This window comes from Ascidiella aspersa, chromosome 3 (assembly GCF_963924565.1).
Source record: "Ascidiella aspersa chromosome 3, kaAscAspe10.2, whole genome shotgun sequence".
Taxonomy (NCBI): Eukaryota; Metazoa; Chordata; class Ascidiacea; order Phlebobranchia; family Ascidiidae; genus Ascidiella; species Ascidiella aspersa.
Window position 1 is genome coordinate 4,069,429 of NC_139449.1, and position 24,056 is coordinate 4,093,484.

At 34.3% G+C, this 24,056-nt stretch overlaps 2 protein-coding genes across 2 annotated transcripts; one reads left to right on the forward strand and one right to left on the reverse strand.

Annotated features, from left to right (window-relative positions):
* Positions 1-744: 744 nt before the first annotated feature.
* On the reverse strand, positions 745-8,493 carry LOC146158152 (inactive peptidyl-prolyl cis-trans isomerase FKBP6-like). The gene is made up of 10 exons (XM_083383831.1): positions 8,397-8,493; positions 8,029-8,082; positions 7,425-7,525; positions 6,993-7,090; positions 5,324-5,384; positions 5,006-5,082; positions 4,271-4,441; positions 3,586-3,666; positions 2,013-2,255; positions 745-877 (listed from the first exon to the last, which is right to left on the reverse strand). The coding sequence occupies exons 1-10, from the start codon at positions 8,491-8,493 to the stop codon at positions 745-747; spliced, it is 1,116 nt and encodes a 371-aa protein (XP_083239957.1).
* A 3,421-nt stretch (positions 8,494-11,914) lies between these two features.
* On the forward strand, positions 11,915-23,745 carry LOC146158153 (major facilitator superfamily domain-containing protein 8-like). The gene is made up of 9 exons (XM_083384676.1): positions 11,915-12,042; positions 12,708-12,893; positions 14,083-14,345; positions 15,389-15,611; positions 16,101-16,258; positions 18,443-18,584; positions 20,687-20,806; positions 21,471-21,601; positions 22,795-23,745. Exons 1-9 carry the CDS (start codon positions 11,979-11,981, stop codon positions 22,957-22,959), a joined length of 1,452 nt encoding a protein of 483 aa, XP_083240802.1. The 5' UTR covers positions 11,915-11,978; the 3' UTR covers positions 22,960-23,745.
* The last annotated feature ends 311 nt before the right edge of the window (positions 23,746-24,056 follow it).

A 24,056-nucleotide genomic window follows, 5' to 3' on the forward strand; every position in this document is an offset into this window, starting at 1 on the left:
TAAAAAGTTTTAACAGTACGGAAACTGGCAAGATTTTAACCAAAAAAAAAGAAACAACAGAAAATATTTTTTTTTAATAAAAGTGTTTCCCAAAAATGGCATTTTTTGCGGGAATTCTAAATTAATACTTGAAGCTTTAAAGAAGTAACGTTCAAACTACCTACGTTTAATAACAATGAACAAAGAACAAAAAAAATTCGAGAAAAACTTTTTTTTTTACCAATTCACCGGACATTCTTTGCTGAACATAGAAATTGGAAAAACGACTCCATATATAAATAAAAAACGAGATCAAATGACCCCAAATTTCACCAGGTTGAATTTAAGGCAAGCATCCTTTGACAAATCTGCTCTTTAACCAGGTTGTGAACAAAAATACGTGAAAAAATGTTTTAATTTAAAATATAAAATTCCGGAAAAAAAAAAAAAAAAAAAATTGAAGTCCTTTCAAAAAAAAAAAAAAAAAAATTGAAGTCCTTTCAACAATTTAAAGAATGTTATTTGCTGAATTTAAAACGCGGTCATAACGACTCCATATTTCGCCATGGCGTATTTCAGGCAAACATCCTTCGACAGAGTTGCCTTTCAAACAGGTTAAACTGTTTACGTACTATAACGGCCAACAAAAATCTGCGAGTTTTTAATTTAAAAAAAAAATTCTGGGGAAAAAATTAGGTATTTTTTTAAGAATTTAAAAGAAATGTTTTTTGCTCAATTTAAAACTCGGTCAAAAGACTCGACATTTCAGGCGAACATCCTTCGACAGATTTGCCTTTCGACCAGGTTAAACTTGACTTCCATCGCGTCAAGTGTCTTCAGTTCATGAGCGACGTCTTTGGAATTGGGGGAGAGTCGGTAAGCTCGAAGCAAAAAGCTCCTAAAAACATCTTACCGGTTAACAGCTTTCTTAATCACGCGATAATAAGTTACACTTATGCTTTTCAACTGGGTGTATTGTAGACCCAGGGTGTACCAGAATTGGTAAAGGGTGTACCACATTGGTGGGGTGTACTGGGGTATACAAGATACCGCATTACACTAAGCCTATGAGCAGGTATCTGGAGTGTACAATCACAACCGGATATTTCTCTTGGTAATTGTTATTGTGAGGTACTAGCTAGTTCTTCATTATTTTTGCAGTACAATAGGGTCAGGGTGTATGTCTCCTAAGTTCAGTCCATTGCGTTGACTGGGGTGAACAATTTCTTTGGTAAACCTAAGTGTGAACTGTTCGAAAAGGATTAAGAAGCACTGAGTTACAAGGCGGGAAAAAAGTAGAACGAGAGATAAAAGATAGACGGCGCCTAATAACAAGCGACAGGTATACTAGATATACGTTTATAGACTAGCCCATTTAACTCGAAATGCTGCGAGATTCTTATTTCTTATCGCAATACGGTATTCTGATTTTTTCACTGTTTTTATAACAGCGGTTAAACAGGAGAATCTCAAACTGTGGGTTTTGGCGCCCTGGTGCGTCGTTTTAAATTTCCAAGGGCATTGCGGAGTGATTTCGTTTTCTCTCTATACTCAATTGCGGTCATAAAATCCTTGCAAGTATGCGCAAACAAAAGAACCATTACGAAACCGTAACAATTTCTTACGCTTGTAAATCAAAACAGTACAGGTAATGCCATATGAAATTCTCGCAATGTTTTTAGCATTTACAGAATGTGCAGTTGTGTTTTGCCTGCTCGATTTTGTATGTTTTGGCGTTATTAAGTAGGTCGCTACAAGAAAACCCATGCACTATCATGCACTTTTGTCATTGAGAGGCTAAAACCGCCCCAAAAAAGGGTCAAGTATCGACATCATTTGTTTAAGACGTTTCGATACGAGCTTGTATCATATTGAGTTAACGTGGCTGAAAAGTAAATTAAAGCATCTTATAAAGGGTGGGACGCAATTGTTATCAGTATGAGTTCCTATAGTTTGGGCATTAATTAGCACCTTCAGGTGTTGAACAGATACAGCGGTGTTAATAGATAGTCATGGTTCAATTCTCGGCCTACCTTGATCTTGAAAAGTCTCCAAGATGTCGCAGCGCCTTTCCACAGATATAGATCGCTTTTTTGTTGTCTTTTTCCCACCCCAGCACCTTTTTACCGGCGGCCAGCGCCTTGCCAAAATTGCCCAGTTTTAGGTTACAAAGGCCCATGTTAACGTAAGCTTTGGCGCAACTTTTTATCAATTCCCGCTCGTCATTTTCGTCGGAAGAAGTGGCGCTTTCAAGTATGTTTACTGCGCGCAGGTATCTGGAAAAAAGGCAGTAAAATAGATGCTTTGTGACGTAATGACTAAGAGGTTGTAGTTAGACGTAGAATATCAAGGCCCATACAGAAGTAGGTAGCAGTTTGTGAACGTTTCGAATAAATCTAAAGATATTGGTTGAGGTTGTAGTTAGACGTAAAATAAATATCAAAGGGTTTAAAGCCCATACTGGAGTAATCTAAAAAAAAAAACACAGTAAAAAATGCTTTGCGATGGTTACACAAATCATCCACTTTTATTAAAAATATCAATTGAAAACACTGGGTTTCAACAAAAGGTGTTTGACAGTTGACATAATGACATAAGTCTTACGCAAGTCTGTTGTCTGAATAACGTAAGTCAAGTCAAGCCGTTTTGCCCGAAAAACCTCGGTAAAGTCTAGCCATTAGTATGTTCACTGCGCGGGTAACTGAAAAATGACAGTGAAAAAAAACTTTGGAGCATGAAGGATAGAGGCTGTATTTGGACGTGCAATCAATATCAAAGCCTATGTAGGATTAGGTAGCATTTTGTTAAAGTTCTGAATGATTCTTAATATAATGGCTGGAGGCTTTAGTTGGACGTAGAATGAGTCTAAAAAACAACATATGTGCGATAAAAAGTGAAATGTTCTCCAATATTTTGACTACACGCATGCCGCATGTACTTGGACGATATAAATGACGTAATGTAGAGTCGCAGCGTGTCCCAGCGTTGTAAACAAGTAACCTAAAAATGACGACCAAGTCCAAGTCAAGTGGACAACCCTTCCTACGTCTGGCTTGTTCATCAGTGAACAACGGTCACGTGTAGAGTGACGTCAAATTAGGCAATATCGAGTTATATTGCATGATAAATTCTACATCAAGTCCCAGTAAAAATCATTAAATTCTCAAGTCAAGTCAATATAAGAGCAGGTCAACTTAGTTGCTATTTCACTGCGCGCAGGTATCTGGAAAAAATACAGTGAAATAACTGCTTTGTAGCGTAAAGTACCTATGTGTGCTGGAGAGAAAACTTGCTTTTTGTTGAAATGGATATATTTGCTCGCAGTTTATGATCGAATTTATCTGACAAAAAATTGATTAAAAAATGTATGATCTAAGAAAACATGCCACACACTATGAGTATTAACGACTGTGATCTAGCCCTACTGAAGCTGCTTTTGGACCAACGATTACGGCTTACTGGACTCGCTCCTCTCTGAGCCTGTGTACTGCTGTGTAGCTCAGTAGGTAGAGCGACGGTGTCAGGATTTGCCCAAAAGACTTGGTATATCCGTTGATCCAGTGCAACGAATTTTAATCAAATTAAAAAAAAAGAATTTAAGCTTACTTTTTGATTGCCTTCGAGTAGTTTTGTTGCTCAAAGAACTGGTTTCCTTCTGACTTCATTTCATTGCAGACCGCAATCACTCTGGCCAGTGAAAAATATTACTTGAAAAGTGCTCTTGATCTAGTGTTATAGCTAACTACTATCTATCGATTTTTAATACTTAAAAAAATGTTGTTTTACGGGCTTAAATACTAAAATTTAAAATATTTTTTTTTAGTTTTTTAAAACACACATTGGACTTGCGTGGTATTATATGGCTTGAAAATTCATTTTTACTACATATCTTGCTTTTGCCGAAATTATTTTGTTGTATGGTTTCAGACCGATTTTCCAGTTTTTTTTAGAAAAGTCTAGGTTTTTTTAGGTTTTTTCAAAAAGTCCAGGTTTTTTTAGTTACAGGTTTGTTTAGAAAAGTCCATTTTTTTTAACATGATACATAGTGCACAAGATGCCTGCTTACCAAAATCAGTCCGGATGATCAGGATTATAGTGCAAGCCAGACAACGCTAGAAAACAACTAGCCTGGTGAAATTCGAACTCACGAACTCCGTCCTACCGGGACTGTCGCTCTACCAACTGAGCCTCACAGGCTCAGAAGGGAGAGAGTCAAGAAACAACCATAGCACAAAATAGTGGTATGTAGATGCAGTTTTAATAAATTTTAATATTGTGTTTAAGGGCTAACCTTGCAAAAGGAAGATTTCTTTTTTCCTCAGAAGAAAGTTCTTCGTAGTTATCCAAGATGCTTGAGTCGGAAAATGACAAGAGTTCAACTTCAAACAAGACAGGGGTATACCGCGGAATTCTCGGCGGACACCCCATAGCACCATAGGCATATTCCGGCATGATGAGAAACCTTAATTGAAAAAAATAGTGAAAATTAGTAAATTAGGTAAATGTGAATTTTGTATTGTATACACGTCAAAATTAACACACAACTATTGTATTAGTATTAGGGATTTCTGATACTTGATATGTTATTGCAATACCAATACCAAATATTTTAGACTAAAATTATTGTGATCAGATCTGATACAAAATGATGTCATTACAGTGCTCAAAAAAAAAAAAATAAAATGAAACGTTCAAAGCAATTTTTCAACAGTTGGTTAATTCAAAATCTGCTTTAGCGGTAATAAGTTTAGTATTAACCTACTGCTTTTAAATCAATTTACATGTCAATTCGGACTGCGTTGGATCACAAATCATGGCCAAATTCCAATATTAATTTGGTATAAGAACGGCACCGATACCTAGTATTGGACGGGTACCGATACTACCACTTGGCATCGGGTATCAGTTTCTATCCAAAATTATCGGACACCCTTAATTGGAAGTATAATAGAATTACCGTTACAAATTAACAGTTTAAGTAGGAAATGGGTCCGAAATTAAAAAGAAATATCTGATTTCTTCTAACCTTGCTATCTCATGTTTTCTCATTGTGGCAATTCCAATGTCCAACCCTTGGATAACACCACCTTTTCCCAAGGTTATCTTGTATAAAGAGTCAAAAAACACAAAAGTATACAAATGAATAACAAATATATCAACATTTTTCTAAAATATTCTTAAAAAAATATAAAAATATGTTATGTTTCCGCTAATATTAAAACCTTTTCTTTATATTAATCATATGTTACAACTAAAATTGCTACTGTTAAATTAGGTTTATTCGGTTAATAAAATATAATATAAAGATTAAAAAAAAATTTGTAGCATTTACAAATTGCATTACCTCTAATGGCGATGAACGGAAGTAGCTTGAATCGAATGGTTCGTCTAAATCCTCAAGGAAACTAAAGAGAAAACATTTGGTTTCTTTATTCTATAGATCAGGGGTTCTTAACCAGGGGTACATGTACCCCTCGGTGGTACGAAGCACCAAAGCAGGGGGTATGACATGCAGTGTGAAATTATGCACTATTTAGGCATATTTGTATTTAGGCAAGTACGAAAAGCAACCTAAAAAACAAATTATATTGACTGAGTTTAATACCTATCATTACAATTTAATTTACTTCCGTCAGCCATTGTAGACAGGGGGTACGAGAAAATTTCATGAAAGCTAAAGGGGTACGAGCACCAAAAAGGTTAAGAAACACTGCTATAGATGTTTTACTGTTGCATACATTTAATCTTCCCGGACCATTAATTTATGTAACATAAAACAAATTAACCACTGGTAAATACATAAAACAAAATACCAAAAAGGCAAAATAGATAGAAATCGCTCTTCTGATGTAAACGAAGTATAAACCAACGTTTTAGTACATAAGCTGGCTAACGCATTCTCGTTTTTTTCAGCTGGTAATTCGTTTACACCAGAAGAGTGATTCATTTCTGTTGATATTAGGGTTTCTCTTTTTACCGGATTCTTTCACTCCCGGGAAACTGGATTGAAAAATGAATATTTCCGGGAATCCCGGGATTTCCGACGAAAAAATTCTACCTAGCATTCTGTCATTATGACGTTTAACATTATTTTATATTAGCTCCAAAGATTAAATTAAGCTCATTAATGGTCTGTAGTCATGCTTCTGCAATCTTACAAGTCCTTCTTGTATAAAAGTCAGCACCTTTATTTGTTTTCATTAAAAAAAGCGCATTTTTTGATAGAATAAATTTAATCAAGTTTTTTTTTCCGCTGGTAAGCGCAAATAAAGCATCTCAGGAAACGACTTTAACAGGGTTGGTGATATTTTTTATATCAGAAAAACCGACAATTTTTTTAAGTTATGGTGCCGAATACCCGGGATTAAAAAAAAAAATTAAATTGATATGTTGTCTGGTGGAGCTAACTCTATTTGTAAAGCAAAATGGTGAACTGTATTGAGATTTTTTTAATGTTTTATATATATATATATATAAGAAATACACTTAAAATGATAAACTATAACTGTAACTAAAATGACAAACTGTTTAAACTGCAATTTATGATTTTTAAGAGGTAGCATAAAATTCAACACAAATACTTTAAAGCTGTATGCCTGAAAAGAATTGAAGCATTAACTGTCCAGTATGCAAGACCAAAAATACGGTGTCTATGGAAAATACTAGAGATAGACCGATAATATCAACCGATATTTGGCTTACTACCGATATATCGGTATTGGTAAATGTAGGCCGATATTTTAGTACAAAAATAAGACATAATTTTTCGTGTACAACAAACAATTTATCCATTTTTTAAAGAAAAAAAAATTGGGTTTTAGCATCACGCCAAGTTAATATGCAAAATAATAGTTTAATATTTAATAAAGGTATATAAACTAAAACATTATTTGGATTTTATTTTCATATAATTTAAGTTTTGAACATTTCCTAGGTACATAAAAAAGCGGTATCGCTTGACAAAATTGGGTATCGGTTCAAAAAAGTGATATCGGTCAATTTCTAGAAAATACCCGTTGTAGTTGGCTCGGATTCTTGAACCAGGAACTGCCACAATTCCGACACCTTCCTTTTTGACGACTTTTCTAACTCCGCCGTCACTAGTTATATTCTAAGAAAATAAAAAAAAACACTAACAATCCAAAAGGATCATCATTTCTTGAGTAAGACCACGTAAAACTACCCGAGTTCTGAGTCAGACAGGTACATGTGAAGTATCAAAACTTCAAAGCTGGTATTGCTGCCAACTTTAAGTTGTAAATGCGGAATAGCATATGTTGGATATTTCCCAACCATTATTATTGTAAGTGGATAATTTGGCCGGTGTCGAACTCTGGTTATTTTTCACCGACTCCGCAACCCTGCTTGTAAGTACTCAAAAGTTAAAAATAAAGTGCCATAATTTGGCTTTAAACTTATTTGTATAACCAAACGATTATATTTACCACCATTGGTTTGCAGACCCGTTTAAACCACGATATGGAATCTTTTTCGTCTGTTGAGTTTTCAATATCATCTAATATGTATGACATTTTCTTGATATCATCTAATTACAGAAAATATAAAGTCAAATGTTAAAAACAACAATATACCGGGATTGTTGAACATAGCCTAGGGTAGTTGTATAACAATGTATATCGTAATGGCCTGACCACTTGACCAGGACTGTGGAGTCATAATTCAGAAAAAATGTGCTTATTTTGTTGAGTTCTGAGTCTGTCTTTCAACACTATTTTTTATATATATATATTTCGCCAATCAAGGCATTGTCAGTATATCTTCATTCGAAATAAAATATGCTGACGATGCCTTGATTGGCAAAATATGTATATATCTTTTAAGATCTATTAATTGTGTCTGATCTGAATTGCTAGCTTTTCTAGAGTACTTTGCTGTTACTGATCAGGAATTAAGGTCGACATTTATCTTGCAATGGTCAAGGTGATTTTTGTTATTCACATATTCAGTGCAACATTTACCAGGTAACGCAAATGTTTGCCAATAAATATAACAGTGAAAAATGAAACTTGCCGAAATAGAGTTTGTTACCCAAGTCCAATCCCGTCATCTGTTCATCAAGCTGCTCTGCTGAAAACTCAATTTCTAAATAAAATAGTTATTATTAGGTTCAGAAAGGGCTAACCAAAATTGGTTAAAAAATAAAGAGATGGTCAACTTTTTTTATAAAACAATTTGCCAAATAAAAACACTTGGTTTTAACCCCAGTCTTATGTTGAAAATACTTATATCTCAAGTTTAGTTGGTTTGCCCCACAAAACCATTTTTTTTTGTAAATTTTTTATATTCAAAAACAGCGACCTACAGTCTTTATATTTACTGGAAAAACAACTAGCCTGCGCGAGATTCAAACTCATTACCTACGGATCACCGGGACCCTGCCTTTACCGTATTTATACCTTGAGGCTTTTCGTTGCATAGGTCTTCCATGTTAATTCCGTCCACAAGTGAAAGTGTCGGGCCAGAAGCTCCAAAGGCATGTTTTGAAGGATCCATGACAAAAAAATTGACTTTTATGTATACTGCAAATATGCTGGCAAGTAATATCCACTTTATAGTGTTCTTATTATAAGAATGGGGCTGGTCTAAAAATGCAAAATGTTTTCATTTTTTTAGCTGTGTTATGCCTAACCTAATATAACGAATGTTGATTAGGAATGAATTACACCGATAAAGTTAATGTTGTTTAACAAGGAAATATGCCCTTTGACAAAATGGTGTGCTAGACAAATGGTACTAGACAAATGGCTACTAGACAAATGGTGTATTAACTTGTGGTTTATTAAAACAAAATTTGACAAAATGCATTACCAAAATATGTACCTGAAAAGTGTGACAGATCTCGCGCAGCCCAACCGAAAAATTTACGGTGAACATGCATTCAAAAGCATCCTAACATTTGGAAAATGGGGATGAATTGTGAATATTTAATTTACTTTGGTGTAGATTTTGAAGATGCAATTTTCATACTTTTAACAGTGGTTGTTAGGCCATGTAACCAAAACATCCAAAGTTAGTTTTTCAGCTTTCTATGAAATAGTTTGTTTTGGCGCTGGTCTAGAATGCTACAACAATTATTAAATCAACGCACAACATTTTGTTTAGGGTGCGAGTTAGCGTTTGGATGTGGATGGGTCAAGTATTGATATATGAATTCACTATTTAATAATTGTCAAGTTTGAAATGAGGCGAGAGAACGCAATACGGAAAACGTTACATCATGAAATATTATATTATTCAACCAACAATACATTTGATTATGCGAAAGCTAGAACGCGCTAATCTAAAGCCCTATTTAAAAATTCGTAAGATAACTTAATATTAATATGAACTCTAAGATTTGGCTTATGGCAATTAATTAATTAGGTGTTTAAGTGTTGATAAACACACAACAATAATAATACTTGACCCACCCCAACCCAAATATTATGCGTTGTGGTGGGATTCTAGACCAGGGCCGTTTGTTTAGTTAGTTTTTCAGGTTTCTATGAAACAGTTTGTTATTCAATTTACACAGGACTAATAAATAAAATAATCCAGCATTTTCGCGGCGAAGTAAAAAAACATAAATTATTTCTTGGATTGACCCTTTTTTCAATTTCTTCTGGCCATTAGTGTTTTAAAATTTACACGCATATATAATGTATAAAGAACAGTCAAAATTTAATACACTCTTCGTTTGTTAAGCCGCTTTTGTGAAAACATGTTTGTGCCAGGTTAAAGTGAGGCTGGTCTAGAACCTACAACAACGCATATTATTTGGGTTAGGGTGCAAGTTATTATTAAATAATGAATATAATAATACTTGACTCGCACCTTATCCCAGCTAACTGTTGCCGTTAGCGCGCCAATCGAGTCACGTGACTCCCCTAAAAACGCCCCAACATAAGAAGTCATATTCTGTAACAAAAATAAATGCGCAACGGGGATGTTTTAATACAAATAACATAAAAAATTAATTAAAATTTTGTACGAAACATACAATAAAAATAAATATTTAAAAAATGTTTTGGCCCAAATAATAGTGAATCAGAATCGTTTTAGGTTAATTCCCTAAATAGTTTATTTTGTTGGTTTCGTTTTATTCTGCAGTTCCATTTTGTTTATTGCGTTTTGCTTGTACGTCGTAGTTTTATGCAGAAATACAACGCGTAAACGGAAATACAACACGAAAATGTTGTTATGCATTACGTTAACATAAAATTCGAAAAGTCTGGCGCTAGTCTAGAAATCCTTTGGGCTAGGGCAGTGCTCTCAACCTATGGGTCGCGACCCAAAATTGGGTCGCTGTTTGATTTGGTTAGTTCGCTGACTACAGTATTTCACATGTTTATTTTAATTGAGATTGTTTCTTAGCAAGATTTCTTAATTAGGGAAATAATACAAATAATGAATAGGTTTTAAAATTCGAAATTCTTTATGCTAATGCCTAGTGTTTTAGTTTGCTTACAAGAAAAAAACAATTAGGTCGCCAAACCTTGGGTGTCATACTTACACTTAATATTTCGGTTGCCGCGTAAAAAGGTTGAGAAACACTGGGCTTGGGTATGCCACTGTGGGCGTTTGGATGGGTGACCAAAATATATAGTCAGCTAAAAATTTCTGGCAGATAATTTTAAGGTTTTTTCCTGCGCTACCCAAAAAATCTAGTTTCAAACTGGGATGAAATTTTATTTTGATTTTTATGGCGAATGTTAATATTGAACCTTTTTTAAAATACTACCTTTTTTTTTAAAGTTCAAAATGTGCACCAGTGTTTAGACGACTGTAAAATTTTTTTTTGAAATAATCTGCCACAATTTTGGGTGCTGGTCTAGAATCCTACCACATTTATTTTAACAGTAACGAAACGAGTTGTCAAAGTTGAAATCCCAAGGAAAGGCATAAATACGTTAGAATTAATAAAACAATAATACTTGACCCACCCATCAACCCAAACGCTAACTCTCACCCTAACTCAAATATTGTTAGCAACATAAACCCCCAAGCGGAAATGTGGTAGGATTCTAGACCAGCGCCGTATTTTGTTACTGAGTATAGCTTTTGATATTTGGGTTGGTCATGTTGACCCATGTATTATTATTATATTTATCCTCCCTTTTGTATTTGTTCCTTGCAATTGTAATTTTATACAATTTTAGACAACTATTTTTGTTACTGTAAAAAAGTGGTAGGATTCTAGACCGCACCGAACTCAGTAACTACAAAATGATGCAGTGTGCATTCTGTGGCCCACTGGAAAATGTATGGCATACGTTTACATTGCAATGTATGTAATACAGGTTGCATCTGTAAATCATAAAGTGCAGTCGCAAATTTGAAAGTGCACCATAGGTTACCATTGTTTTCACCCGATCACCCGGATTTTTTTGGGCATGTACCTATGAGATCTGTCATACTTTCCAGACTGGTCTGTGGTAGGTGCACAACGATATTATTTTGAACTATTATGTGTGCACACCTGAATGAGTACATTGCACACCTAAATTGCGAAAAATGTTTGAAATGTGGTGGGCCACTCTCGAAAGTGATCAGGTGCAACAAAGGTAAAAAAGTGCACCTCGGGAGCACTTAATGATTTTCCAATGCACTCTGTATTGCATACATTGCACTGTAAACATATTCCGCACAAGCATTTTACATATTTGGCGTGCAGCTCGGTTTCTTTTGGGGGTGCAATTTTGAAAGGTTAAAAAAACTTGCGGGTGCCCTTGCCATATTTCCACAGTGGGTAGTGGAATTCCGTACCTCAGGTGTGCAAAAAATGCTACTGTACCCCTGCAAAATTTTGCAATGCATGTCCAAGATCTTAACTTGAATGGCCATGAAATGCACTGTCAAAATGACTTTGAATAATACTAAAATATTGATAATGCTGATTATTGTATTAAATTTACCACAAAAATATTTATTTCTAGCCAGCTATTTCCCATAATAGGTGATTTAATTGTAATTGCTGGTGCAAACATAGATGATACAACATGAAGAATATTGGAACCTTGATTTTAATCTGTCTCTATTTCTTTTTTAGTGGTGTTGAATATGGTAAGTGTGAAATAAATTTGTTGTGCCATATTTGAAACTTTTTGATATTGCGTGGGGAAGATGTTTATTGTTTATGCAGATTAAAAATGTGTCGCGGTGAATAAGTTACTCTTAAAATTTACGCCAATGTAACAATAATTGTTTTTTTTTGTCAATCCTTCTTATGTGTGTTTTAGCACTTTTCGAATAGTAGTATAGAAAAATTTTTTAACATAAATAAACAACATAATTTTTGACTGGAAATAGTTTTGTTACTTTATGATTTAGGTTATCTTATATCCTTACTATTTGAAATATCTAACTTACTCTGTATTTCCTTAGTAAAGTCCATACATTACTCTATGATTGCTGTTAACAAACTTTTTTAACCTGCTGTTTATATCTTATTAATTGAGAATAATGTGAGAATTATAATAATTAAAAAAATATTTTGAATAAGGTTTTATTGACACAAAAAACTGTAATTAAAAGTATACCTTTCTTAAGTTCTTTGTTAAATTGCGCCTGTATTTTAGTCAATTCTTATAATAATTTCAGAATAATATGGAAATAAGAAAATATAAGTTTTAGTGATCTTGGATTAATTTTCACATATACACATCTTTTTATATGCTATTTTATTTTATTATTTAATTGTTAATACAACATAATTCTTTTTTTCACAGCTGTAATCTTGCCTTCACTCAACCAGTATCTTCTCAAGTTAAATGCTGAGCCCTACTACATCGGTCTTGTCTTGTCAGCCTTCAGTTTCGGTGGATTAATATCGGCACCGATTTATGGCAGAATATCGGATAAATCTGGATCGTCAAAACCAGCCGTGATGATCAGCAACTTGTTTGAAATTGGAGGTTTGTTTTGTGGACACTTCACATTAAAAAAATACACTTTTTTTACGAACTTTAGTGAGGACCGCTGGAATTGTTAGGTTGCATCTAAGAACCCCACAAACCAATCCTGAGCATGTTTGGTTCAGTATTAACTATGCTACATCAATTATGAAAATTCAGGTTTTTACAAAAAAAAAAATTTCACACTGATGATGGCATGCGTTATTGCTGAAACGTCTGTAAATTGCAAAATGTCGTTTTTAGCGAATATTATGGCTTTGATATTTTTATTGAAACTACTAAAAAAAAACCTGTGTATTGTGTTCTAAAAAAATATTATCCACTCCTGAATTTTGTTTTCCTTTTTTTGCATTGCTTGCAATGGAATGGCTATAAATATGCCTGTGGTTTAAAAGTGAGTAGTCATGGTATAAATGTCACTTTTTAACAACAGTTAATAGGTTGTTTTAAATGCAAAATCTGTTTTTTTATGGTTTTCATGAACTTAAGATTTGTCATTGTTATAACTGTGTGAATACTAAATGCACTAATTTGTTAATTTGTTGTCATGTGAATCATTTTGGAACTAAAAATTTTCATTACTTGGCAGAATTTGTTGCTAACATACTCCTTCACTATAATTTAGAAATCACTGTTGGTTGATCATCAGTAGGGCGAATATTTTGGGATTAAAAAAATAGGAAATTTTGACCTGAAAAATTAAAAGTTTGACAAGTTTTGACCTGAAAATAATTTATTTTGACAAAATTTTGACCTATTAGAAATACATTGATTTAAATAACCTAGGCGTCGTTGATCACACGTTTTTTATACTGTATATTGCTTTATATCAAAACTTTTTTTTTTTTGATAAAATAAAACATAAATTTCAAAATAACCGAACGACCAATTTCAAAATAACCGAACGACCAATTTCAAAAAGCTGACTTTAGTTTTTTTTTAATTTTGTAAGCGATTTATGTGCAATTTTATTCAATTTCGACTGAACAAATTTGGACAAATTTTGATCTAACGTGTAAATTTTTACAAAATTTTGACTTTTTTGACAAGTCAAAAAATATTGCCCTAACTATCAGACTTAATTATGCAACTGATGGGCAATCTTGGTAGCAAGCTTGAACACCATGTCAAGGTGATGCCCATAGTCCAGGTTTCCTTTTTCAAACACAATCAAATTACCTTCTTCCAGGCAACCTTCTCTACCTTTTCGCCTACGATCCTCTTATGGTGCTCTTCAGTCGTTTCCTGGCCGGAGTCGGGTCGGGAGCCGGCTCCTCCATCTTCGGAATGATCTCGAGGAGCACGGGAGTCAAGAAGAGGACAGCCGTCTTCTCTCTTCTCATGTCCCTCCGTCAGTTCGGACTCCTTATCGGTCCAGCTTGCAACCTCTTTCTGGTTGAGTTTGATTTCTATTTGGGAAAGGTTTTGGTCGAAGCACACAACTCCCCTGGGGTGAGATTTTTTGCTTCATGCTGCCTGGAACTTTAAACAAGGGCTACAGAATCGAAGTTAATGGAGTCATTTTGTTTTCCAGAAGTTGGTCGGGACTCAATTAAGATAAAACTATCAGGGTCACGAGTCAAATTTGCGCATGAGAAATACCAAATTTTGTGCAGCTTATATGTTTATGGCAGGCTGTTATTGAGTTAAGCCTGGCATAGATTTTATTGTGTTTTTTAAGTTATATTATTTAAAACACATCCCTGATCCAATTTTGGATTTTGAAATGCGACAAATTTTCTTTAAAAATTATTTAAACGTGTTTGAATTTTTTTTCTAAAAAGATGTGACAACTATAAGATGACAAATGCAATGTTTAAGTATTTAGCGTTTTGAGAACTTTTATCTGTGTAGGTATCGCCATTAAGCTGTAAAGTCAATAGTTTTTGGATTATAAGGTAGCCAAAATGTTTTTCAAAACAAATGTGCTATTTTAATGCCTTTCTTTGTATTTTGAGCGCGATATACTATAAGATGTAACTTGCAAAGCTTTGCATTTTTAGTTTGATTAAAGTTAAAAGTTCTTAACAGGATTGTGCAGTTAGTGTTGTAATGACTTAAGTTAATGACTTGATTTAAGCGCACTTAAGTCAATATTTGCAAATGACGTGACTCATTTTGGGCTAAATGACTTGACTTGACTTCAGTCTTTTTGACAAATGACTTGGGTTAAAATGAAGCCTTATCTTTAGTATTTTTTTATAAAATTAAGCTATATATCCAAATGTTTGCACTTAAAACAATTTACTTGTTATCTGTTGCATTTTTTCTTATGTTTTTTAGTTCAGTTACTGCTCATAATCATACAACATTTTATTTTTATGACAAGGACATCACTTGAAATTGACTTGCTCCAATTATGACTTGACTTGTGCAACTGATAACTTGGACCGGCCTTTTAATCAAAATGACTTTACTGGGCTTAAGTTATTTTAAAATGACTGTTTTGCAACACTGTGCACAGTTAATACATTATTATTTTTTAACTTTTTCAGCTCTTCATGGCAATACTATGGGTCCTTCATCAAATCCTGATGGCCTTCTTCTACAAAGAGTTACAACCAAACGAGGAATTGCGGGATGAACAAACTGCAATTAACGACACAAACGAATACGAAGCGATCCCATCTGGAAGTACATCGATTAACGAAGAAATGGAGCGACCACCAACCGTGGTTGTAACATCGTCGAAAAGCTTCTGGGTCCTTGCTTATAAAGGTATGCAGCCCATTTAGTATTTTGTTTACTGTTTATGTGTTTTACCAAAAAGGTGTCCAATGGTTTGCCGCGGCATCCTGGGGTGCCATTTCTAATGCTTGTTTAGTGAATTATCTACGGAAATACCTTGTAGGGGTGCCGCAATCTATTTGTTATTTCTGAGGGGTGCCGCAAGCCATAAAAGGTTGAGAACCATTGCCTTAAACGTTGTAAAAATATATATAAATGTATCTATATGATAAAAATAAATATATGTTTCCCTAAAACATGTGAATACCCAGTAAAAAACAAAAATAATTTTACAAAATATAATATTTTACATAAATACAAAATATAATTGTTTGTGATTTTTGTTGGTTGTTAATTTTACACACTCAGTTTGTCAGAGGAGATGTTTTTGATTAATACTGGTCTTGCACTTGTGGTGCATGATTATGGAAAGTACTAAAACGAATGCTTTTAAACTTACAAGTAACGTTTTGTTATTAGATCTGTTTCGCGAAGAGGTCATTCTCTGCCTGTTCATCAACTTTGTTCTCATGTTTGTCCAAACTGGTGTCGAAACACTACTAACTCCTCTAACACTGCAGTTCTTCAACTGGGGAGAGTTTCAAAACAGCATCTACTTCTGTGCAGCTGGCGCTGTTGTAAGTAACTTGCTTTTTTGTTGATTAAAGGCCCATTGACACTACAGCTGCACTGAGCTGAGCTGGGCGTAAAATTGTTTTCACTACAGCTGCAGTGAGCTGCGCTGGGCGAAAAATCGCTCTAAAACGTAATGTTTTTCTATAGCTGCACTGGGCTTGAGTTTAACAAAGCGTTAAAATCGTTCCAAAGCGTATTTTTTCCAGCTGCACGGGGCTTGAGTTTTGTAGTTTTTATTGTAACCTAAGAGACCCCCCCTTTTGGGCCACAAATTAGGGGGTACACAAATCATGCCGAGGTGACCAAACACTGACTAAGATATATTTGTGTCCGTCGTTCTGGGTTGCATTTTTCTCCCCTAAAAATTTATATCTTTTTTAACTAACCAAATCCTTGAAAAGTTGTGGTGTATGTTCTTTAATCCAAGAAAGGCAATACAAAAATTTTCGGAAAATTATTTGTATCATAATCCGGGCAAAATAGATGTTTTTGATTGTTGTATGAGCTCCGTAGATATTTTACTTAACTTTTTAATTGCACAGCTCATTCGTAACTTAGGTTTTTTGGTGCATTAGCAACATTTTTTGATAAAATATATATATAAACTATACTACCTTAATTTTAAGAACCGTTTCTGTTTTAATCGACTATTTGTGCCATTCAAGTAAATTATAGTTTTTCTGCAAATGTCAAATATAAAAGCTTTAGGTTAAATAATAATAGGAAGAAGGAATGTTATCTTTAAATTACTAAAATTTTGGTAATGCTAGATCTTGCAACATGGCTGCACCAAACCCTTAAAATCTGCATGTTTGTCTTGCATGACAAAAGCAAACAAAACGACCTGCTTTCAATATGTATCTCCAATGTAAATAGCCTTTACCCCTCTGTGCTAAGTGTGTCAACAAATATTGCATTGCATTGAGTTGCATTGAATGCCCTGTTGCTTGCTGTTGTGTGCATTTAATATTTTGTTGCAAAATATATATTTGCAGTCCTATATGAATGCTTTGTTGGCAAAAAATCTTATAAAAGAGCTTTTAAATATGCTTGTAATACAGAACTAAATTTTATGTTGAAGTTTTATATTTTGCTATACTTTTATTAATATTTCTTGATTGACAGTTTTTAACTTAAAGATTTACCTCATTATTAAAGGGACTGTACATCACAAATATTACTCAAAAAATAGTTCTAACCTGGCTTTTTTCATGGATTTCGTCAATGTTTGATTTTTCACTCAATAAATGTGTGAGGTAAAAACAAAGGTTTTTTGACAAGTTTAAAACGAAAAAAATATATTTAAACTCCTGAAAGTGTATTAGGGATATTTGATTTTTATTCCGATACCCAATATCTTGGAAAAAAAGCAACACAATCCAATCCAATACCAAATGACTTCATAACTATGCTCAAACAAAACAAAAAAAACTATAAAATTGAAACCTTTAAAGCAGTGATTCTCAACCTTTTTCAGAGCAAGAGCCACATTTTAAACCTAAGGTTTGCAAGGAGCCGCATAAAAAAACAACAGTAGGCATATAATTAAAAAACATTAAGAAAACAACTAGAAAACAACAACTATACATTACGCTAGCCTAGGCTAACTAATTAGCCGTGTTTGCCATAGCTTGTCGATCAGGACGAAATATATTGTGACGTAACAAACCACAAAATTATTTTAAAGAGCCGGATGGAAGTACCCGGTAACATTAGTACTTCGTACTCGGTATACAATTCATTAATTCTTGATTCTCTTACTTACTTTGTAACTAATTTTTCACTCGGTTAGAGAGCCGCAAAATGTACAGTTGAGAGCCGCATGCGGCTCTGAGAGCCGCGGTTGAGAATCACTGCTTTAAAGTCTATATTTTTGCAGGGTATTTGGCTACCATTTGGTTTAGCATCAAAACTTAGTTATCTCTAAATTAGTTAACCTACTATTTTTGATAAACTTATATTTTAAAGTAGAAAGCGCTGTGACATAAACCATGCCCGAAATTCCTATATTAATTTGGTTACGATTAATTTTGGTGATACCATTGTAGTTTCGGACGAGTGCCGATACTACCATTTTGACTTCAGGTATCATCTCCGAACAAATAACATCAGACATCATTAAATTGCAAAATATACTTTTTTTAGTTAAGAGATTATCTAATATCAACCAAAACTATATTTTTTAGGTTATTCTCAGTTTTCTATCTGTTGGGCTTCTCAGCAGGAAATTGTCTGATCGTGTTCTCATTTTAATCGGCACGGCGGGAATGTCTTTCCTCTACTTGTTTTTTCTCGTTTATATCATTTTCGCCACCAAAAACCTTATCCGTGAGTTGATTGTTTTTAATTGACTGTTGGTTCGTAGTTTTAGAGCTTGTAATTCAGAACTAGAACCAATTCAATAGTCATACTTTATAATAAGGATCTCGAACATCAAAGTTAATACATATATGCATTTCGCCATATAAATGGCATCATCAGTTTGTCTGTACAAACGTAAAAAATTAAAATATTAAAATGTAAAATAAATTAATAAAATACATTATAATAGACACGCATAAACTAATCTTGTGTATATCTAATAACTTTACACCCTTTCTCGAAATAAAACATATGTTTTGCATAAAATTCAGGGTAATAAAGTTAGGAACTATAGTTCAATAGAAGTTACAATGCACATAAATGGGACATATTTCTGGTGGCGATTGCAAATAGCCAACATAACATAAATATGTTTTGGGATATGAGACTCTCATTTTTTTAATACTAATTTGTTAATGTTCACAAAATGTTACTTAAAATCTTTTAAAATGAGCATTATTCTAAAAATTGCTTTGGCTTATGTATTTTATTTTTTTTTAGAAATAATTATTCCTTTAAAATTGTTTTGTTTTCAAATTTTTAGCAAAAAGTAAACAATTTTCAAATCGCAATTTATTCTCATTAGAACGTAAATGGTAGATTTTTGTGTGCCAGTTTTATATGTTAGGAAATACCCTATGCTTTCAGACTACAAAAGTCACATACAAGTCGTTTCAACCACCCAGTATTATTTCAAGTTATTTGCTTCGTCCCAGTGACTAAATTTGCCGTTGGACAAGTAGCATTTTAGCAAAACTGAATTTTAAAATTTAGAAGTTAGATTAGAACAGGGGTTCCCAACCTTTTTAAGATCTCGTACCACTTGGACGCTCTATACTGCCACGCGTACCACTTCTTGCAGAACAACTAACTTGATCGAATCTTATTTTTGTGTATTTTTAGCTTACAAATAGCATTATTCCACGCTATTTGTAGCTTTCAAGCTATAAAACAGTAAATTATATCTATCAAGAGCAATCATTTGACAAAATTAACGCCCACAGTCCCACAGCGTTGTACGCTTTTCAAATTAACTGTGTTCCTTGTTGACAATTGACATATCCTGTATTTTGAAGATCGCATTGTTTCGAAACAACCGGAATAATTACGTAACAATAAAAATAGACTTCGAGGATTTTTTTATGTAAACAAAACCAGACAAACAAAATATAAAGTTGTGAATCCGGGGGTTTTGTGCAAAAACCGGAGGCTACTCGCGTACCACCTGAAAAACCTTCATGTACCGCTAGTGGTACGCGTACCTCAGGTTGGGAACCCCTCGATTAGAATTAGAATTAGCCGCATGTTGCTCTAAGTCTAATCTAATTCATTGGATTAAAAAATAGAAGATTGTAATCGCCCAAGTCTGCATATAACAGTCGTAACAGCCTTACAGTTTTAAACAAGTACTTCCGCAACGTTGTTCGTTGGTCGTGAAACGTTTCACTGACAAAAATAATTACGTCATTGATTCATTACAACACTGCGAAAGCGCAATGACGACACTAGTATCTCGGCCATAGTTGTCGCTCAAAATATCGAAGAATATACGTAGTAACACGAACAACGGTAACTTTCAACATAGCTATAGCTACTATAAATCAAAACCAGCTCCTCTGGTAATTTTAATTCTATACCAAGATAATTAAGAAAATATTGCGATGACGTTTTGCCTCTAGTCTTACAGCAGTTGCTTGTAGCATGCAGAGAGCATCACGTCAGTTTTGATGTTCATGGTGTTACCCTTCTTATGGATGTTCTTATCGTTTCGTTGCTCGCGTTTATTTCTGCTTTTTTCCTTTTTTTGCTTTCCATTTATTATACGAGCGTTGAAGGTCATTCACCCTGACGAAGGCGGCTTGCATAGGTTGCCGAAACGTTGGTAAAGAGTTACAATATTATCAAAGGAGCTGTTTTTGAATTATATTACCATGCCTGGTAGCAACAGTTTATATATAACTAGCTACCTTTTTACATGGAATATTGTAAAGTCAACTTGATGAGTGCTAAGATGGCGAAATGTTCTTGTTTTCCTTGGATTAAATTTCTTAAATTTTATTTTCGTTTAGCCAACAAGACTCTCTTCGCAATATTCGCCACCCACGGGATGTTGGTCGTCTTCGACTTGCCCTACATGTGGGTGCCTCAAGCCGCACTATTTTCCAAGATTACGAGCAACAAAAATCAAGGTAAGTGCTAAATAAAATAGATTAAAATCTTTTTTGAGCACAAACGCGAAAAACACTAGGGGTGCTCTGACCCCCCTAAGCACCCAAACTTGACGTCAGCTTGTGTTACTATCTTTTTTGCCTAACTAGCGATTCCTGTAGCCCACTTTATTCGATTTATTAAAGATCAGACTGTCTCATTTTTTTGTTATAATTTAACGACAATCAGGGGTCAGTCTAACTGGAAAATACACATTATTTCAGCGAATATCATCAAACCAGTTTTCAGTTTTCAGAAACAAAACGTTAACAATAAATTAGAGATCGACCGATATCTATTTTTGGACCGATACCGATACCTTTTTTTTATATCTTTGAGAAATGTTCAAAACTTGAATTAATTAAAAATATAATCTAAATAACGCAGTAAAAAATATACCGACGTTTCGGTAACTTTTTCACACTATTTGGCACATGAAAAATGTTTTGTTATTTTAATGGAATGGGCCATATAATTTGCCCTGATAAAGATTTCTTGCATGGACTATATTGAAACGTCGGTACATTTAACAAAAAAAAATTGCCAAACGAAAAATTTCCAATTAACAGAGTACAAATTGAGCGAATCTAAATGGACCTTAGTGTGATTAAATGCTTTGTGTTAATGGCTTGCGTTTAATTTCAGCTTTCAACCAGGGGATTCGAATGCTTGCGATGCGACTTGGCCAGATTCTTGGGCCTCTTTGGGCCGGCTCCCTTCTAACCCAACTGCCCTTAATGATATCCGTCGATCTGGCCATTCTTCTTCTGCTGCTGGTACGTTCAACTTTTTTTTCTTGTCTGTACCGTCATATCCTTGTGGAAAGCAGGCAGGCGCGAAAAATTCCAGTGCGTTATTTTTTACACAGTGCAAAATTTCTTTTTAATTAGATAAAATGTGAGGGCTTGCTTATATAACAGCCGTTGCCTGCTATCACTAAGCCAACCATTTTGCCTGTTAAAACTTTATTTTTCGTGGGCAAAAAAAGTTTTCATTCAAATGGGCAAAACTTCTAAAATTTGAAAAAAAAATTACATAAAACATAAAAAACAGAGTTTGGAGATTTATGTGTCTATATGGTGTTTCAGGAAAGTTTAAAACGCTTGCCATCGGGTATCGACTCCGATCCGATATTATCGGAAACCCGAATTTAAAACGCGTTTAACGCTTTACTTTGGCGAGAAATAGACAAGAGATTTAGATTTTTTTTCCGGAACGCTTATTTCTAAAAAAATACAGACTAAACCTGTTCTGGTTGAAATTTCCGTGCAAGCAAGACCGGGCTACTAAATAGGCCGCAATAAATAAACCTGAGTTTGCGTTAGAATTTAAACTCACAACTTTGGCCATTGCCTGACCGTCTATCTACCACCTGATCTGCACTCAATGGTGAAGAAGTTGTTTGAAGATTCAGTTATTATTATTTCAGTAGCAATTATTGACAAACTACCACAGCACCATTGCTTGCTGCGTCCTGTTTAAAAAACTAACCTGTGGCGAGGTTCGAACTCACTACCTCGGTCATACCAACTGCGCTACATTGGCTCTAAGGGAATTAAGTCGAGAAACAACCATGGCACCATTGCGTGCTGTACATCGTAAAACTATTCTGCTGTAAGATTCGAACTAACGACCTCAACTATACCAGGACTGTCGACTCATACCGAGTCCGTCGCTCTAACGCAATCTCAGAGTGGTGCATGGCGAGAAACAACCATGACACAATTGTCTGATGCATCCTGTTTGAAAGCCTGTGGTGAGGTTCGAACTTACAAACTCTGTCATGCTGGGACCGTCGCTCTACCGACTGAGCTACACAGGCTCAGAGAAGAGCAAGTCGAGAAACAACCATAACACCATTGCATTTGACCACCAATTCATAATTACTTCAGTAACTACAAATCTTTCGCATATTCCTTACAAACAGTTTTAGTCTTTTCGAAAATTTCAACTCGAACCTTACTTACAGTCGATGGTCGTCGCATCGTACAGTCGCTTAAAAATAGCTGATACGAGCGAAACACGTGCAGTACAACCAGTTGAAAATGGAATGGAAAACTCAATAGACGAGACAGAATCGAGAAATGAAAGATCTCCGCTGCTTCAAAACGGGGATGCAAGCTCATACAGTTAAACTACGATTAGTGTTCTCTTTTATTAATTTCGAAACTGTTAAAAGAAGGTTTCTGCTTTTCTATCACTGTTGTATTGGCTATTCTATTGTTAAGTGAAACCTTTATTGTCACGTTTTGTGCAGATAATGGCTGGAGGTTGTAGTTCACATAGAATGAATCTCAAAGGCTTTTGTAAACTGGATTTTTTTGAACGATTTAAATTATGATAATGGCGGGAGAGTATATTGCACGATTATAATCGAATAAATTGCTATTTCGTAATTTAACTTTAAACTTAGCCGAAATTTATATCTCGCCACAAAACTCAAAGAAAAGAAAATTTAGGTTTTACAACATTTTGATTTTCTTCAAGGCCTAATAGATCATTGCAAGGGGATCTTAAACTTTTTTACCCCAGACCCCTAACATTTTTTTTGCTTTGCGTGGACCACAGAAGGCAAAAAAATTAAAAAAATTACGTCACAATATGACGTCATAATACAAATAGACTTAAGAAATCTGCTGATTTCGCTACAAAAATTGTAAAAGTGTAATCAAGTCTACATTCAGTGCAAAACCAATTTAATTTTTTTTAAGTTTTTAAAAACAATTGATTACTTCTTAAATATACACTACTATTTCCATTAGGCCTTTTTGTCCCCCTAAAACTACTTCACGGACCCCCAGGGGTCCATGTACCCCAGTTTAAGAACCCCTGGATTATTGTCTTGAGGTTAGGTGTTTTATTTTTATCCGTGGCACCGTCATAAGTGACCATACATACAGCTTACACAGTACATTTGTTTTGATTTGATATTTATTTAATTTCTTTTTTGTTTTCTTACGACTTTTTGAATGCCAGTTTAAATTTAAAACAGTGGTCATTAAAACTGCGGTCCGCCGATTTAATTCATGCTGCCCTTAGTATATTTTCTTATTGGTGGATAAAAAACGTTAATTTAAAGTTTATCGATTGCAAATCCGAATTTTGATAAAAATTTAACTTTAACTACGATTTTATAAAACTAATTATATATTTTGGAAAATATTTTTAACGCTTTCGTCGTTTAATAATAATCAAGTCAAAAAAAATTGAAACAAAATTAAAATCCGGCTC